The 18,904-nt window shown below is 36.1% G+C and overlaps 1 protein-coding gene across 5 annotated transcripts in view; it reads right to left on the minus strand.

Moving 5' to 3' along the window:
- LOC118275707 (sodium/potassium-transporting ATPase subunit alpha) overlaps positions 1-18,053 on the minus strand; it is a 42,423-nt gene extending 24,370 nt beyond the window's left edge. For 3 of the 5 annotated variants that reach the window (XM_035593770.2, XM_050695503.1, XM_050695504.1), the window contains exon 1: positions 17,971-18,053. In XM_035593770.2, coding sequence (XP_035449663.1) covers positions 17,971-17,994 — 24 coding nt within the window. In that variant the 5' untranslated portion in view covers positions 17,995-18,053. The remainder of the gene's footprint in view (positions 1-17,970) is intronic. The other 2 variants (XM_050695508.1, XM_050695506.1) reach the window with 2 other exon arrangements.
- Positions 18,054-18,904: the final 851 nt, after the last annotated feature.

The following is an 18,904-nucleotide window of genomic DNA, read 5'->3' on the forward strand; positions in this document are numbered from 1 at the left end:
CTACGCCAGGAAGGCTGCATTAACATTCAGGGGATTATCAAGCAGCGTACGAGTCGGAGACAAAACCTTTTTAGGAGTGGAACAAAGAGCCTTACGCATCGTTGCGTAATAAGTGCTTTGCTGTGGTCTGACATCTGCAGCTTTTGTACTGGAGGGACGATTTGAATTTCAAAGCGACATTTACCCTTCTGTTGTGAAGACGTAAAGTTTTCAAATCAAAGGAACATTACGTGCCCCTCCTAACTAAAAATATCAATTTTCTAGTAAAGCTGGTGTACTCCTATTACAAAAATCGTGTAAGTAATCGTTAAATTGTTCAAAATTAAGTTGGCTCAACCAGGGAAGCGCGTAGCTTCAGTGCCAAAAATATCTTAACTGTCAACTACGGCAAAAATATCATAATTTACGTTAGTTATCCAATGTTGGGACTTTTAGTATGATGAATGATGCTTTTCCACTGTAGTGCTGGATAAAAGTATTATATAACACTCATTCATTTCGCACTAATTAGCTGATACTGGCATTGGCGACCAATCAGGTGCGCTAAACAGACTCCAGGGTATTTCGCGAATCAGCTGGTGTTAAGTGCACGTGAGAATTGTCGCGCTCCACATAACTCAATTATGAGCATGACGGCACCACATAGCCATATTTAAGGTAATATGACATATTACCTACATATTGCATGCTTTTATGTATAATAAAAGTAATTTCTTGTGATGCTGCTTCGTCTGCAATCTGATTACAATGAATAGTCTAACTTTTATCAACTACTAGTAATTAGAAGTTTTGAGATTTAAGGGAATCGTGCATTTCCTTGCTATGATCGTAGAAAACCGAAACTATGATTGAGGAGCTAAAGATTAGACATTTAAAACAAATTATTAAACCCATAAGGCCTTGAAAGAACTCCAGGGAAACGCCGTGTGCATATATGAGAGCATTACCCGAATCTAAATGGTTATCCTTTGACCGTTACTGGCTAATGCCGGTGAGATCCGCTCGAGGCGGTCCGCACCGGTGGAGCTGGAGAGTCCCCGCGCGATTTCCGTTCACTAAACCACTTAGATCAGTTCAATGCACCACGTTTTACAAACCTACAGATTGCTATGTAAAAGTAACCATATTTAGATAAAAGCTATTTAGAAAACCTTGTTGTTCTGGGAATCAGTACTAATCCTGAAATTACGAAATGATTGAATTTCATGAGAGATTACGCTGAAGCCATCCATCCGCCGAACACGTGCGTTGCATAATAATTAGGGTCCAAATGAATATAAATGAAATCATGCGGAAAAAATGAGCAAAATGGTGCAGTTTCGCTAATTATTCTTCTTCAAAACTAGATGAAGATTAAGAAAACTGGATGTACCCAGGATACAGCGAAACGGGAGAGTAAATGAACAATTTTCAAGAAACATTAAGTTGGGAGTTTGCGAATATAACGGAAAAGTTTCAGGTAAGTTCGTTCCCCATTACAGTATTAACTACTTGCTGGCCCAATTGGATGTGGGCGAGGCATATGAATGAATTTCGCGTCTGTTCCGAGTTCGTGGTCACCGGTGCTTCTGCACTCGCCGATTTGTCTTATTATATAAGTATTATTCCCCCCGCGAAGCCAGTGTTTGCGCGTCAAGTCTTCAGTTAAGGATATGAAATGTCTGGACTCAATTAGGTATTCTAGATCGTCTGCAAGATTATAATTTATAAGGAACATGCGTTAAAATTAAGTTATTTAATCTTGTATGAATAAAACGTTTTAATTTTAACGTATTTAGACCATCAAAGCAAAAACCAAAACGACCAAAATGAGATTTATGAAAAGCTCCTTTTCCTTCTCAGGGAATGGTAAACTTAATTTCTGTAGAGGCTTGCGACACTCCCAGAGGGTTTTAAATGAGCGAAAAAGTTGTAAAAAATGCAACTTTACAAATATACTGGGATTTAAAAATGATGCCAGGTTGCCGTTGCTTTCAAAGATTTTGTTCATTTAAATCTAAATAAATCTAAGTTACATTATATACTCACACCCGCTCTGACTTTTCATAAGTTTGTTCAGAATATTTAATGTTGAAAAAGTTGTCAAACGATGAAACCAACCGATAAAAGTGACAAGTGTTTATTTTCCATTCATTTGTGAAATGGCATAGTATACATAGTGCCATTCGACACTTCTGTAGTCACGCAAAATAGTAATCAGTCGTGTTGTTCTATTACAGTACCAACGTCCATTTCTCTTTTAAGTATAATTTGATTAAGTATTTTAAGATTGACTTTTGGAAGTGTTCTCAAATTAAATAAGATCAAACATCGAATCATTTCTATATAAACCGGTTTTCAACACCTATCACCATTATATTTCTTTGTAAGAACAATTTCAGCAAAACCTGACGTTGTCTCCTTGGAACTATTTCACATTTTAGGTCATCCATTTTAGATCACGTCTCCGCTTTCCATCACGTGAAGCTGTAGGTACAAACCCTCCCTGAATAATAATGAAATAGGTCACAGTACCATAAATTACAGCATTTTATTTTAAAATTTAAATCGGAAAGCAACCATGTATCATTCTGTAACTATGTTTAAGTATGTTACTTAAAAGAATGGTCCAGACTTACATATTTATAGTGTTTACTCATTGCGACAGACTCTTCTAGGGCAATTTATAGTCCTTATGAGGACATTATTCTCACTTACATGAGGGTGTAACAAAGAAGAGAATAAGCGCACTTCTACAAAAACTCACTGTCACACTAAATGATTTAGGTATCATTATGTGCCGCACCGGGATAGCAACGTTTGTGGGAAATTGGATGTGGGCGTAGTAAAGCGCTAGTCGTATGCTCCGTGTCTCTGTTTTAAATTAATTAGACCGTATAACAATAAACTTCCACTAATAAATCTAAAAGGACGGAAAATTTCGAGGGTCACTATGACATGAATATGAACATTAGTCTCACTTTCCATTAGAAAGGGTGAGATACCAAACTTTCCCTCCGAAAATTCAGTGATGTTGTAAACAATTTTCGCGATGTTAGGGATTACATAAGAGTAATAAATCTCCGTACACAATAGGTGATTGTACAAAAAAACATGACAATGAACCGGGAGCTTCGTGTGTAAACGTTGTCAAACGCATGTATTAGTCATACAATCAAAAGACTGGATGGCGACACACTGCAGTTCAAGCTGGATTTCATTTTAGCCTTTGAACCCATTCAACGGGGTAATCTGCGTACCTAGACTGAGTCAGAGGAAAAGAACTGTTTAGGTTTGTTAATTTAAATTAGCCAAATTATCTAGTGAGGATGGGAAGCAGACGACCTTTGAAATATTAACTTCTCTAGAACAGTAATTTAACTTGACAAACAAAATTAAGAACAGCACACGTCGATGGAAAAAATTGTACGAAAACATTAGTAAGTTCGAAAACAGCTTGCAAAAACAAAGATACACCTTAGCTATCAGATAATTTAGAAAGACCGATTGCGGAATAAGGAAAAAACATGACAAAAGTGATAAAACTAAAGAGGGGGAGGATTATATCCGACGGGGTGTAGAAAAACTGCTTGGATGAATTATGATGCTATTAGAACTATGTTGCTTAGGCTCAGGGGTTTCTGGTCCACAAGATGAATGATGTATTGCTATAGTTTGAAAGCAGACTAATTGTGGTTCAACATCAGGATTTGAGTACGTTACACACACGAATCTTACTAATATTATAAATGCGAAAGTTTATGAGATTGTGTATGTTTGTTATTCAATCGCGTCAAAATGGCTGAAGGGATCGGATGAAATTTGAAAAAATCCCACGGAAACGCTATGAAGCCGCTGGCAGAAATTTGGTGTTTTAGATAAATATAAACTTAATTTTGTTCTTTTTACCACATGTGTCTTCTTTAGCTTCTATCACTTTCATGGACCTGGTCATCATACGCATGCCATTTAAAGGTGCAATCTAAATAGATCATTGATTTATCGATGTATTGTATAGATTTATTACATCGATGACAAACACATGCCCATTACGTGTCTGTAACACGTATCAAAATGCAGGCAGCAGTAACCGGATCGCATTGTTACGATGCCTATTCAGAAATTAAATTCATTTTATCTAACGTGGTGCAGTTGAATGTAGACTATTGTAGACTAAACTGATCTGATCCGTTTATTCAAAGGCTCCGGTAATATGACTTCTAAGTGGCAGATTTCATTAATGCAACGCACAGAATAATTGAGTTAATTAGTAATTTGAATATTTGAGTAACAAAGGGTCGGAGCTTAAGGAAAATTTATGGATTTAAGCTTAGGAGGTAATTTTAGAGAAAATTATTATCGAAGTGGCAAATTACTAAAGAGGATAATTTTCATGCTTTAAAGGAAATTTAGTCCTCAAAACTATAAACTATGCATGCAATAACTATGCATCGTATACTTATCTCAATTATTATTAATATTATGTCATACTGCTAATTCTGAAGTACTAACTGGGTTTATAAAAAAATAAGTAATTAATAATTAAAACGGATTGTTGCGGTTCAGATTTGTGAATTTGCTATGCGAAATTTTAATTGAAAACTCCTATGTGAATTCCTAGGTGTGTTTAGCGAAGGAATTGACCATAAAACATGATAGAAATAAACCTCACTCCTTGTTCTCTTTAGTCTTTCTTTGAACTGAATTCGTTTACTAATATGCCAATCTAGGAATAGTTTAATAGACGTAAATTCTCGAACAACAGTTTCGTCCTTCAAAACTTACATTCGGGTGATATCGAATGTGTTTACATTCACTTTGAGGGATTAATACTAAAGCCTATAGTAAAATGGCACACACAATCATGTCGTAAGTCTGACGAGGCAGAGAATTTCCAACACGCCAAGCGAACTAGTGAGACTGTCTCCGACAAGACCCAGGGCAAACATAATTACGTTCTCCGTGTTGACTTTAAGCGTTAGTTCGTGAATTAGTTGCACCGTATAAAACCATTGACATAGCGAACGTACCTTACCTAGACAGTCTATCCTATACCATATATACAGACTATCCTACTTACATAGCATCGTCGAAAATATTCCCAAGAGACCCGCGTTATTAAAATTTTTGTGGAAAGAAAAAATGCTGAGATGAACGTCTAATGTAATATAATTAATTCTTTGTTGGGGCGACCTCTAGAGATTTCGCAGATCAGGTGTTCCGTGGCAAAATGCTGCCATTAAGAAATCACTAGGGTTTACATAAAATTCCCTTTAAAAAAGTAACCTAATAGAAATGAATATGTTTGAAAGTCTCCAACTATATACAGAGAAAATTCCACGAAAGAACGATCCAAGATCTTATGCCATTCCACCATCTTGTTAATAAAAATGTTGATTCTCTAACTCGCTTGTATTCTCAACCTGCAGCGAAATGAAACCACAATAAGGTGGATTTTACAGTAACTGGAATTGTGGTATCTCTATTTGAAATAATATTAAATATATCGTCAATTGTATTCTGAAATGTACATTTTCGTGTAGCCGTGTGGTACTGTGGCTGCAATTGTGCGGAACGCGAAGCGTGGGTGTTACGTCACATCACATCACTCGATTCCGTAATGGATACATTGAGTGCTTCCATATTCAATTTTCCATTTAAAATGAAAGCATGAAAATTCAGAAGACCTTTAGAAGAACATTTATTCATAACTACGTTGTACAAAAAGACATTAGCACAGTTCAATGTATTGATTTCGCGATATTATACTTCCAAAGTAGGTTTCAATATGAGGAATAGAAACGACGTGAACATGTTCCAAGCTTCATAAATTATACAGACGTTCAGTGGAATCGTAGGAACTGAACGGCAGGGGCCTACTAGAATTCAGTAGGTACCAACCAACCCCTTGTGATTATTGTAACAATGGAGGTGAACTACCGTCTGTCCTCGGGCTATCTTATTGTTAGTCTCTATTTTGGGATTCTGATAAATATCACTCTTACGAATCTGTATTCAAATGGAAATGTTTTGTAGAAAATATACTGTTTTACTTAAAACGGTAATCAATTAATTATCTCAAAGTGATTCTATACTTCACAACGTAGGAAGTCAAGGTGCGGTAGCATTAACTTCAATTATGGAAAGAGCCTTATCACCCACGTCGCTCGTGACATAGGAGATTACTTATGGGATAGTTAGCTAGGTATAGGTTTGAATTGTTTTAAAAAACAACTACAATAATAGACTTGCTACCTTCGTACCACCCTTTTAAAACACGAAGTCAGCAATGAAGTTCCAACACAATACGGATCCTGAAGAAAATTCTCGAGGAAATGAAGTTATATAACACTCTTTTTTCGTAGAGAAACTTACTGCGTAGAAGAGTGTTTGTAGTCTCTTTATGGAGTTAGTCGATAAAGTTTTCGAAACCAGTATAGAAGTATAATCAATGTAGTCTTGCAGTCTGCGAGTCTGCGGGCGCGTCGCGTAGTTATGTAACGTTCAGCAGTCCTGTCTAATCAATACGAGCGCCGGGCACTTCATGCTAGGGCCAATGTACGGGGAAAATGCTTGAGGCGCTCTACTCCACGGATATCTTGGCTACCATCTTGGCACAGGCTCTGCCTGACGTTGGCATTCTCATTTTGACGTTTTAAGTTCACGGAATCACATGTAATGTCAGATTTAGATCCAGTTTTTAGATTTGGGGCAAATTGATTCCATGGTGTGGTCTATATCAAAATTGGCAGCATATGGGAATGTTGCTTTTGTTACTTCTTCTACTCAAGACAAAACAACAGAAACTTACTTTCTTTTATACATACTAGTGGTCGCCTAGTGGTCGAAATTCGACCATATACGATTTAATTTACAATACCACTTAACATACGTTCAAGGATATTTTTTATTTAACTCAAACTTAAACAAACTCTTTTATGATTAAACTCTATTCATATGACACGTGAGAATATCATCGCAATGTCTATCGATTTTGACGTTTTGTCAAGTACGATCAGATACTATGCATTTAATGTACTTTATTAGCATTATTTTTGAAAAATATTAGCGTGGTGCACTTCTCCTACACATAAACTATAAGTGTACCAAATTTTATGCTCCTACGTCCACGCAATTTTCGTAAAAAGCGGTCCAAAGTTTTTGCATCACGTATTAATATATAGATATCCACATTCAGTTTTTAACTGACTAGCATTTAAGAGGTATTTCAGGAAAACCGAGCAAAATAAAGATGTTGTCTCTGTGGATTACAGTAGGGAATGAGGACCGCGCCCACAAGTTTTATAAAACGAGAATAAAATACCTACTATTGCCTATTAAATCTTACGGCCGCGGCCCTGAAGGAAGATGGAAACGTTCGCGAACTGCTGGCTCAGTGGGACACGATTTGAATAAAAACCTATTTTCCAACCGAGCAACTACTTTTCTTGAATTGTACTTTGAAACAATGAAACTGTTCATTTTTAAATGGATTTATCATAGCGACCGTTTGGGTAAAATGCCTATAAAGTGGGTTAACGCTCATAATACTATAGGGCAATGTTCGGATAAATAATGACATTTTATTATTTGCGTTGGCATTCTTTCTTTGGCACAAATAGGCCACAAATCACATAATATTCCTTGTGACAGTGGAAAATGTTATTGCATGCATATTTTAAGATTTAAAGCTCCATAAATTGTAATATTATTGTTGTATTTAACATTACTATCAAATTTTTTGTCAGCAATACGTACTTACGTATGAGAAATTGCGGATATGAAGAAGTTATAATAGGTTTTTTAAATAATATGTATCTCATTACTATTTAGAAATGCATGTGTATGCCTATACTTCCGATTATACAGACGAAAAACGAGAATTGAGAAACATATTTAAATGGGTTATACAATACGACACTAACCAGAAAGTAGCATTCGCTATAGAAATACGAGTAGCATAATTTTATATTACACGCATACTTTCTCAGTCGTATTGTTTAGCATATATGTGGGTTTAAGTCATTACAGGAAGAAAAAAATGTTTTGAAATATATTTTTGGTAACATAATATAATAAAAAATCGAAAAAGTTTAACATTTTTAGTCAATAAGCATGGAGCTTACTGATAAGCGCACGAACAATTTTCTTAAAGGAAACTGGCAGTGCGCCAGCAAAAAGGTAAGGCGCAAAATAAAATTGTCTTTACCTATAGGTACATGTCCTAGCCATGTTTTACGCAACGGGGGGGCTAGACAAAATTGAACTACAAGTAAGTGTGTCAATGACAAACACGCACGTAACCAAATATTGCGAAAGGATACCCTGAATTTTGTTTCAAGGACTTTCTTCAGCAGCCCTAGTCATAAACACGAATTCATTGTAATATCGACACGCAACCCTTATGACCTTTCGTAGAAGTAATAAAAGTTAAACTTTAGAAGGAACAATGTGTCAAGTGTGCTTATTTAGATGTCTACCTACGGTCCCCCATTTTGATGTTACATTTAAGGCACGGTGCAGATACCGGAGACATTACTCAGAGCTGGAAATCGATACCTTAAGTACACTGATATCGAAAATGGTCGACTACTCCAGTTTCTAATGGCGGTATTCATTTACATATAAACTGACATGACATTTTTTCTTTTCTAATAATAGCTTGATGCCTTCTTATCTTATGGCTGTTGAGATACATTCGTGTGCTCGCACTTGAGTTCATGTTAAAGAATTTAGCCTGATGCGTCAATGATGATTTGATATAAAAGAATCAAAGTCAAGAAGAATCATTCTGCAATATTTTTACCAATTTTGCTACAGTATAACAAAAAAACTGACCATTTCACGCTACGAATAACCCGAACCCGTATAATCTGATAATAAAAATGTTTGCCGAAATAGAAAGACGGAACGCTCCCGGTGGTATGTCGGATACGTAATCCCATCTGATTTATACATATGAGTACATACAGAAAATATTTTGCACTTATATTTTATGAAAAAGGTAGAACAACAGCGCACACTATGAAATGAATCGTAGTATGATTATTTATTTAACAGGTTACAGACGTTAGAGACAATCTGTACAAATTGAAAATATGATTAGTATGAAGGCATAAACTATGTAACAGCTATGTAGTTTTTGTATTCACATAACTCGCTACTAAAATATTTAATTTATCCTTTTTACCTATCGTCAGTTGAATTCGTCTCTATAACACTGTTAATAAAAATCTTAAAATAAGAATAGAAAAGAAATAACTGCATCCAACACGTATGCTTGTATAGTTAACTGGCTGAGATTATTCTTATGTATATGTAAGAATGACAATGTTCTCGGGAGCTACTTACATAATGAAATCGCAACATTTGAATAACACCGGGGGAAGTTCTCAGCTCAACCCTCCTATGGAAAACAGGTTAGCTGTATATGTAAGAACGTTCTAGAACAAATGTAATTTGGAATACTGAGCAGCTTGGGCGACTTACAAATAAGATTATTTTACCACAAGACGTCGATCAAAATCGAAATTTCTTCGTTTAACTTCCTCAATTTGATTGAGTTATTTAATCAAAGTTGAAACTTGGAAGACGTATGCGACTTGCGAACGAACCCTCATAGTCACCTCGACCTGTTTCCACTTAAATGTTTTCTCGATTGAAATGTTGCGTAACAAAGTTCAGCAAGTCGTTGATAATGATAGATAGATAAATTAATATCTAAATGAGAGAAAAGTAGTAAAATAAAGACGTTTACTTATCAAGACTAAGACCCTAAAATAATAATCAAATCATAATCTGAGACGGTATTAAAGGCCCACTTTATGCACACTTCCCGAAGAAAAATTAATCGGGAAAGTAAATTGACCTTCACGCCCTTAATTGATTCCGCTTTACCAGTCCATCATGAGCTATTTAATCTTCGTAAACAAAACCTTAATTGAAGTCAGTTTTACGATACGAGATTTCAAGTAATTATGTTAGTGCTTTGCCCAGCTTTTCCGTTAGCTTGTTGTATAGCTGGTCACGCCCAATCGGCCCAATGCGCTTCTGGAATTTTCCTTTCCCTCGTATTACAACGCAACCTGAATACGGGGATACTCTAGGATTACTGAAGAAAATGCTCCTTCTGTACCTAGTTATTTTACTTTGAAGAACTTGTAGTCAGGTCTGCGATAAAGGATTTCGGATAAATCCAAGACATAAGTTGTATATTTGGTGCGGAATTCAGACAAACCTGACAACTCAATGGTTTTATTTGGAATAGTGCTATTTTGTATAAGATTTCGTACCTTATATTCCTTTTCACTCCTTATCTAATCCCAGATTAGCACTGCGAAAGTCCGTAGTGAAATCAATACAATTCATCTCATCCAACTAATTGAACAAGTAACAGAATGGTTAGGTTAGCTCAAGGAAAAGTTGACCTATTTTAACACGTTTTAAGTGATAAGTAAGACATTTGAAATGTCTAGGAAACTGAAAACGTTTCAAATACGCTTATCGTATGGTAATTTTCCCAAATAACCTTCGATACTTTTTATATTTCCTGCCAAAGCGTCTGTAAGGGAAATTTCGTTTACATTTTCGGCTGATTCAGATTTGATTTGGGGTCAGCAATTCGATGCTATACTCCAATGCTTGCTCGTGTTAAATTCCTTGGTTGATTTGCTTCGTCATGACAACTGATATTCTTATGAAACTTTGCCACTATTCCTTAAGTGCATAATGTCGCGTGCCAGACGCTGAACATAGTCAATTTGCAGTAAATCACCTAAGAGGTCAGGAGTGACGTGAATCGCTACACGAGCGCTCTAGAATCTCCTAAGGTAGGTAATAACTACCGCATGTCTAAAGGTTGCATGGTAACGAGTAAAAATACACGATACCGACATGTAGACTAGTCTTTCCTGCAAAACTGGTGACTAGGTATGCAGTTACAGTTACCCTATCCATATACAAAAACGAATACATGCGGTGGTTTAAAATCAACAAAATATCACTTTGCATATTCACCGGAGAAACTTTACGTCTACCACGTCTAGATTGTGGGTGGTCTGTTTAATAAAGCTCTAACACTAATAAAACATTACAAAGACTATGGCAGTTGCTTGAACTAATTCTCGTTAAAAACATTCGATAAATGAATTGCAAGTATCGTAATTCGAGATTAACAAACTCTAATGTTTCACACACTAGTGTTTTCTTGGCTTTCTGCCATGATCCGCTCCGCTTCGCTCCAGGAACGGAAGTGGCAGAGTGCTCATTAGTTGACGTATGACCAGCTCCTTAATCTCCTACATGAAACATATTTAAGTGAATTAAAGGGAAGAGCAGTGAACTTATTTTACTTAGTAAAGAGCACCTCCCTATCCTTGGCTAAAATTCAGTGTTACGTAACCACATTTTCCCACTGGAACAATTTGGTTTTCTTAACATCTATTTTCAAAATAGACTCCCTCCAAATAACTCACAAAGATAACAAAAAAGGAAAGAAAAAGCTCGACCAAAAATTATCTCTGTCCTAATTTAAATAAAGATAACGAGTGACAAACAAAATCCTACCATAACTGCTAATGATACTCATAAAAGTTGGAAGCCGTTCAAACGTGGTTACCAGTAAGGCTCAACTTTTGAAACGCGTAAACAGAACAAATTGGTAACAATTCGGCGCCAGTGCATCTAAGTTATGAAACTTGCAGCGCGACCTGCCCGGATCGATGGCGACCTCTTTAGCGACCAATGCACCAAGTTAACTGCCCGGGAAAACCGTAGCGTGTGCTTTGTTACATTACAGAAATAAGTTGCCTCGATTTAAATCGGGTCTTATACGGATAGTCCGATCTAGTTTTTAACTACTATTAACTGTCGTTGTGATAAATGTGAATTCGTAGTCACGGAAAATGCCATTAGTCCTTGTAGTTCGAAATAGATGAAAGACGCGTTTAAGCTGAACAGTATCTTGCCATGACATTTTCTGAGTGATAGAAATTGGATTAGGCTCTATCGAACTTAATCTGTTAAAGTGGAACTAAACACGTAGCGTAAAATATTAAGTGATTTCATTGATGTTTTTATCTTGGTTACTTTACTCCTTCGGTTAATGGTGCAGTTTTTTACAAAAGTACAAATTCGACATGATTACTTCACTGCAAAGGTAAGAAAGCATAGAATTATGTAACAGCTAGCTAAGCATTGTAATTTTGAGTGTTTATATGAAATTAAGTAAATGAAAAAGAAAATTGCTATAATGAATGTAAAATTATGCCCTAATTATACCTACAAAAGGACAAAAGAATCGATACAAAAACATAAATGCTGAAAAAGCAAGCGACCATCGCGATCGTCTGAATAAATACGATAATTTATCCTTCGGTTCAGTTGTATAAAACAAAAACCTTTTGAGATATTTCTGCACAAGACTTTTATCGGTTGTAATCCTATACAAAGTCAAGACGGGCAGATGAAGACTTCGCCATTTTGCAAAGTAAAGGAAAGATACGAGAGAGCAAAAATAAAACCCGATGTTGGAGGATCAGTCTTCTTTTTTTGTTGTGTCAGTAAAAGCATTTGTTCTGATTTTAAGTTGGAAGTTTGTAGCTAAGTCTACAAAATCAATAACCGATAGGTCTTTAAATGGGATTATGTAGGTATTACATAAATTCGTTTTATCATTAACATTTACGCATACATGTAACAGTTTATCCTTTTGACCTTGTAGAAATATTTGTAAGGCTCCATTTCTGTGAAAAATACGCTTACTTCCGCAAACGATATCTTAACGTTAACAATAGGCTGTCGTTCCAGGTTACATGAGCTGTTCTTACAAAACATTTTATCTCCGATACCTTGCGAAAAAGGTGCAAGGTTTAGTGCGAAAATTGATGATCACGTCGTGGAACCATCAGTGAGATGAATAAGCTTATTAAACCATTATGTCTACTTATCCTATGTTACCTACTCTCATGTGACCCATTTTATAATATGTGCTAATATTGCATAATTTAACTTCAACACCTAAGTAGATTCAAGGCTTAACAAGCCAGAAAGTTTTTATATATTAGCTCTTTAATGTTCTAAGTCTTGCGTCTTCGTAAATGTTGGCACATCACGAACACCAGCCCAGCACCTTTGAAATAATCATGATTTCAAGTCGGTTCTTGTACGTAGGTACAGTCCTTGAAGATATCGAGCGAATGGTTAATGTTACTTACTGATACCTTAACGCAGTAAGAAGAAAGAAGACAATATTAGATAAACCGAGTAATAAAAGAACTTTTACGAGGCAAGTTGGGCGTATTTTTCTCATCGGCATGTTAAATACTACTATGGGTACCTATACATTTGGCAATAAACGTAGTAAAGAAAAACATGCTCTTGTTGTCTTTGTCACAATCTCAACAATCAATATCTATTTCAATCAATAAAATCCTACAATATTAAACTTAGCTACCATCACTTTTATAAACCAACTATAATTACATGGAACGTTAGTCTAGCAGACAAAGAATTACCCGTAAATATTACGTGAGTTTCGTTCCCAGGCGTACGATAACTATCAGCTGACTAGATTCTATCATAACGAAGCACTAACTGCTGTGTGCGCCCCATTATGAGCCTATTTCCCTCAGTGCCTTCAGTAAATTTTGCAAAATATTCTTTGCCAACGAAGAACTTATCAGGGCAGGTTGCCGCACGCAACGATTCAACCCCTTTACAAACCATACCATCATAACTACAAAATTTATAAGTTCCGATACATACGTCGTGAAGCTTGCGTAACAAATACAAGCTGTTACCGCGCCTTACCTATCCTTGAAAAAATAATAAACGTATAAGCTAGGCCGAAACGTCTGTTGCTAACCGTCCCCCAGACGTCCAAATATTCATATTAACTTCAAATTACAAAAATCCCTTATGAAATATTTAACCATTTAAGCAGCACGACCTTCAGTATTAAAAAGTTGGTCGGTCGAAGAAAATTCTCGCCCTAAGAGATTTCACCCTAAAGTGGCGGTCATTATGTTGCCAGTAACAATGTTCGACGGGCCTGGAACCGAGATAAATATTCACGCCTCGCTAGGGATATTCTCAAGTCAACATCGTTCCAGATAGTCCTCAGGCAATGTACGAAAAAATAATAAGCAGCGAATATTTTGGCAAGTAACGCAATTTACTGAACAATGCTAAGCTTTTTTCGTTTTCTTTTGGTGGAAATCATATTGAGTATAGAATTATAAAGCTAATACTGAGCTGAACAATAAAATGTCTACTGGTAGATACTTACTAACGAATCAATTCAGTATTTAAATGTTCTTGACAGTAGTAGTTTTTAAATTAACTACATGACATAATTCTAAATGGTACCTATTACAGTATGATGTATAGAATGACAGTGTATTCAACACCAACAAATGATTTGATTTAATTAATGGCACAATCTGTCTGTTGTTCGTCGAGCGAGCACTAACGAGGTGGCCGCCTTCAGCGGCGTAATTAAAACGCTTCAAAAGGCGCGCGACATTTCTCTGCTAATGTTTAGATACTCATGAATAATATCCTCATTAGAACAAGGAGTTACACAACGTCTGCGACTATCGCCACCCACGACAGTGCAAGAGTTATGAGGACACGCTCTCATTCCCGACATCCTGCGGGAAGTGCGGCTACTTGCGTCAGTATCGTACAGGACCTTAGCCTCACTCTGTAGTAGTTAACCTGTTGTAGACGATCTCTCAGACCGTTGCAAGTGTGATATATGGCCAGTCGTAAATAGTCAGCGAACTGATTCGCCATCAAACACTTGGGGCCTCGAGTACCAATAAGCGTAACGATCCGCTCATTCAGGTCCACGCTGTATGGAAATTCTCCAATCACGTGCAATTCACGCTGCCTCCGAATAGGTTTACTTATAATGAATTTACCCAGGAGATCTCGTGAATTGAATCGAGTTATCTCTAAAAGGGTTTCCGTTTTGACGTGCCCCATATTCGCAAGGCTGTTTTCTAATTTCACAGCCGACTGCCTATTACGGGCGCTAAAAGATACGAGTCAAGATTCGTGTTATATGTGGGGCAAGAAAAGTTTCGGAATCAGAAGAAACTTTTAGCTCGCTAATAGGAATGGAGTACAATAGATTACATAAAGTTTGTGGAAGTAGCCTCCAGCGTGAAAACATACATATTCTCTATGTATGTAAGCACTAAGTATGTGCAGAAAAATCTTTTGAATAGGAGAGTACGTCCGCTAATGATGTTGAAAAATGAAACGCATGGACTATTGAAGCAGTCTCATTTATAAGCCATAATGCAAATGGCACAATGTCGGACGGGCGCGGAAGGCCACCTATTCACGTTATCCGGCAAACCCTACTGGGTTAGTGTACATCAATTCATTCACATGAGGAAGTAACCTTACTTTACAATTTGCAAATCTCGTAGTGGGTACTAGGAGCTGAATGAATGATTTATCGGTCACGGTAGAGCTTGTGTAGCTCTAGCAATAGATTGCACAGACGGTATCCACCCACAAGTAATTCAAAAGTCAATCTTAGTTAATTACGTTATTTAACACTTTATTGTGTCTAAAACATCCTATATTAAATTGGGAACAAAATACGTTTATACGTTCGAAGCAGTGCAAAAATTTCGTCTGGATTATTCCAGCACTATTAAAGACAGCGTACGTGGGTATCCAGTGGAGTATTTCGCCTACGGATGTGTTGGTAACCTTGGATGAAGATGAGCTCGTCTTGGAACGCGTGCTGTGTCCTTTGACACAAATGCGGATGCGCTCAATTGGCGAGGCGGCCGTTATCGAACCGCGTTAAACACCACGCAAGGCTGCACTCCCTCAGTTTTGCGATGTTTCATCAAATCAATGTTAGAATGGCACAGAAGAAAAATCCTCTTTTATCATTTCCGAATTATAATAAGAATGTTTTAAAGAAGACACAAAAGAGATCATCTCCAATTAAAATCAAATCAAGTGAGAGCGGGCTTTGTTATAGTTTGATAGAAAAATATGTACCTAGTTCTTTTTTTTTTTACATTTAATGGGTCGACGTTCGGCCGCTATCTCACCTGATGGTAAGTGATGATGCGGCCTACGGTGACGTCTGCCCATAAGCAACCTATTCACTCGGGCCTTGAAGACACCCAAGTTATACCCATCAGGAAACACAGACTCCGGCAAGGAGTTCCACTCCCTAGCAGTTCGCACAAGGAAGCTTGAAGCGAAGCGCTTCGTGCGAGTGGGTGGGATATCTACCATGAAGCGGTGACGCCTAGCCGATTGTCTTGTGGTTCGATGATGAAAAGGACTAGGGGAATCAAGTTGTGCAATTCCACCACACACTCTCCGAAATGTATCCGGTAAAAAACGGAAAGGCTTGCGACCTTGCGCCTGTGTTCAGCTGTTAAATGTCACAAATAGCAAGATTTTTCAGGAATCACTCTGACTAATTAGAATTTATCTACAGCTGGCAACAAATTTTATCTATTTATTGTCAATAGAATTACATCCCTGTAATGTGAATATTTTATTATTAGGAAGTAATTTTGCAAAAACTAAGACTAAATAATAAGTGTAAAATATAATCAAATTAGATTATAAATCAACATAGTTCAATGCAATGTTTAATATAATTAAATAGACAGAATTAAGAAAATCTGTACTTTATTTGGTTAGATGCTATGTATAAAGATGGTTGTCTTTTGTACCTATAAAAATGGGATTCTACTTCTAATAATTTCCTTCTTCATATATTAGAGGCAGGTATATCACATTATGTAATACCATACCATATTTGCTATCTTGCTCAAATTGCATGTATGCTTTATTCTTTTTAAATATGTCACTTTGTTACAATTTTCATAGATCAGTCAGTACTGCAATTAGGTTATTACGATGATAAAGAAAACAAGAAAATATTAAGTTCTTCTTTGTTGCTAATAATTTTAATATTAGTGTGTAGTATGCAGTCAACATTTATAATAAACATCTTAGATATTTGTCAAATACTCCTTTATGTAGGTACATACTCTTTTAGGTAGGTACATCGTTAATTAGTAAGTACAGTAATACTATCCCATTAACCCATTGGTTATATTATGCGCCAATGTTGGCACATAACACACCTATTGCAAGGGGTCAAACTTGCAACGGGTTAAACATATAACGCACCCATTGTCTTTCAACACAAAATAGTTACAGTAATAACAACTTTTCATGAAAATATAAATGTCTAGTTATAATAAGTACAATAAGGTTGTTTCAAAATGTCTGATTAAGTTGCTGTTAGCTTGACTGAGACAGTATTTGATTTGACACTTTTCTTACATGTCCGATAATGCCTACTTCAGTTAGATTAACAGGAATTCAATGAGAACTTGAAACTGGCCATTATTGTACTTATTATGTATTTTATAATTTCATGAAAAAGTCATTGTATCAACAGCTTCTACCTACTACAATGTACATTCCATTGATACTGAGGGTATAATTTTTTTATAGGAAGACTATTTTCTAATAAGATTTAGGTCAATCTATTGTCTTATAGGAAATTTGAAATGTATTAAACAAATTATTATAAATTGTTTGAATAATATTATGACTACGTCAGAAAAATCCGGTTTATTGTTATGCCGGCATTCATTCTACTATAAAACGGTTAAAAATTAATAGTTAATCGTGAATAAAGTGATATGTAAGTGGATTTTTTCACATAATTATAAAAGGTATAACTTTTTTAAATCTAGTTTATTCATTATATCTTGCTTTTTATTCAAAATATCTATGAAAACATAGAAATACAAATCAAAAGCGAAACCAACGGCTGGGGCGTGGCCTTCTTCACTAATTTGATGACTATAAAGCTAACATATCGGTATGAATTCTCGTAAATTACATGTCCTACGAAGTTTCCATTTAGTAAACGTGCGTATAACCCGTAATGGAAGGCTTAATTCAATGAAATAAATTAATACTTACGTCCAAAGACTCCTTTGACGCCATCTTTCACACACAAACAAATTAGTTTGACGTTTCTCTAAAAATCGATAACAAAATTCATACTTACGTTCGGATACGCACTCCACATTGATTTTTATATTTCTGTAACCGAAACAAGATTGATAAAATTGAGCAGTTCTATTTTTTAAAGAAAATTCAGCAGTATCGGGTGTACTTAAGATAATAAAGAAGAGAAATAATAGGTTGAGATATATTTCACTAATGATTAATCCTACAAAGTCCCATTTAATTATAATGAGTCTATTTTTAGCAAATCATGAAAACATGTTTCGCATTATTTTCAGTTGTTTTTTCTAGCTAAAGTTTTTTATGAATAATAACAAGTTATTAATGCGCATTCCCCGATTAGGCATGTATTGTATTTAGCATTTTTACATTATGTTCCGTAAAACAATTATTTCTGGAATCAACAAGGGGGCAAAAGTGCAATCGGATTCAGTAAACCCGCAGAAACTGCCGTGTGCGGGTTTGAACACATTATACTTGGTTCAGCAAATAGCACGAACTTTGATAGGTATAAGGTAGAAACTCGACTCGACTGGTACTCAAATCTTCGCAAGGCAAAGATTGCCTATGAAGATTTTGTGTTTTTACATTTCACCATAAAATAATACCTATTAGTTTCATAGACCTATACGATATGCATACAGAGAATTCCAATAGCATAACCCAGGTCTCATACCTGGGATTTTAATACATATTAGCTTTAGTTTCTTTAGCTGTATCGTATTTTCTTTCAAATACAATAGCAGTTGCATTTATGACCATTTGAACAATTTCGTAGGTATATTGCCTGCGTCGTTGGTGGAGAGGTCGCACGTGCGACTACCGGGCAAGACTCCCGGGTCGTGCAAAGTATTACTGGGCTTTATCGAAAATTTCTCAGTAGTAG

This window comes from Spodoptera frugiperda, chromosome 8, assembly GCF_023101765.2.
Source record: "Spodoptera frugiperda isolate SF20-4 chromosome 8, AGI-APGP_CSIRO_Sfru_2.0, whole genome shotgun sequence".
Taxonomy (NCBI): Eukaryota; Metazoa; Arthropoda; class Insecta; order Lepidoptera; family Noctuidae; genus Spodoptera; species Spodoptera frugiperda.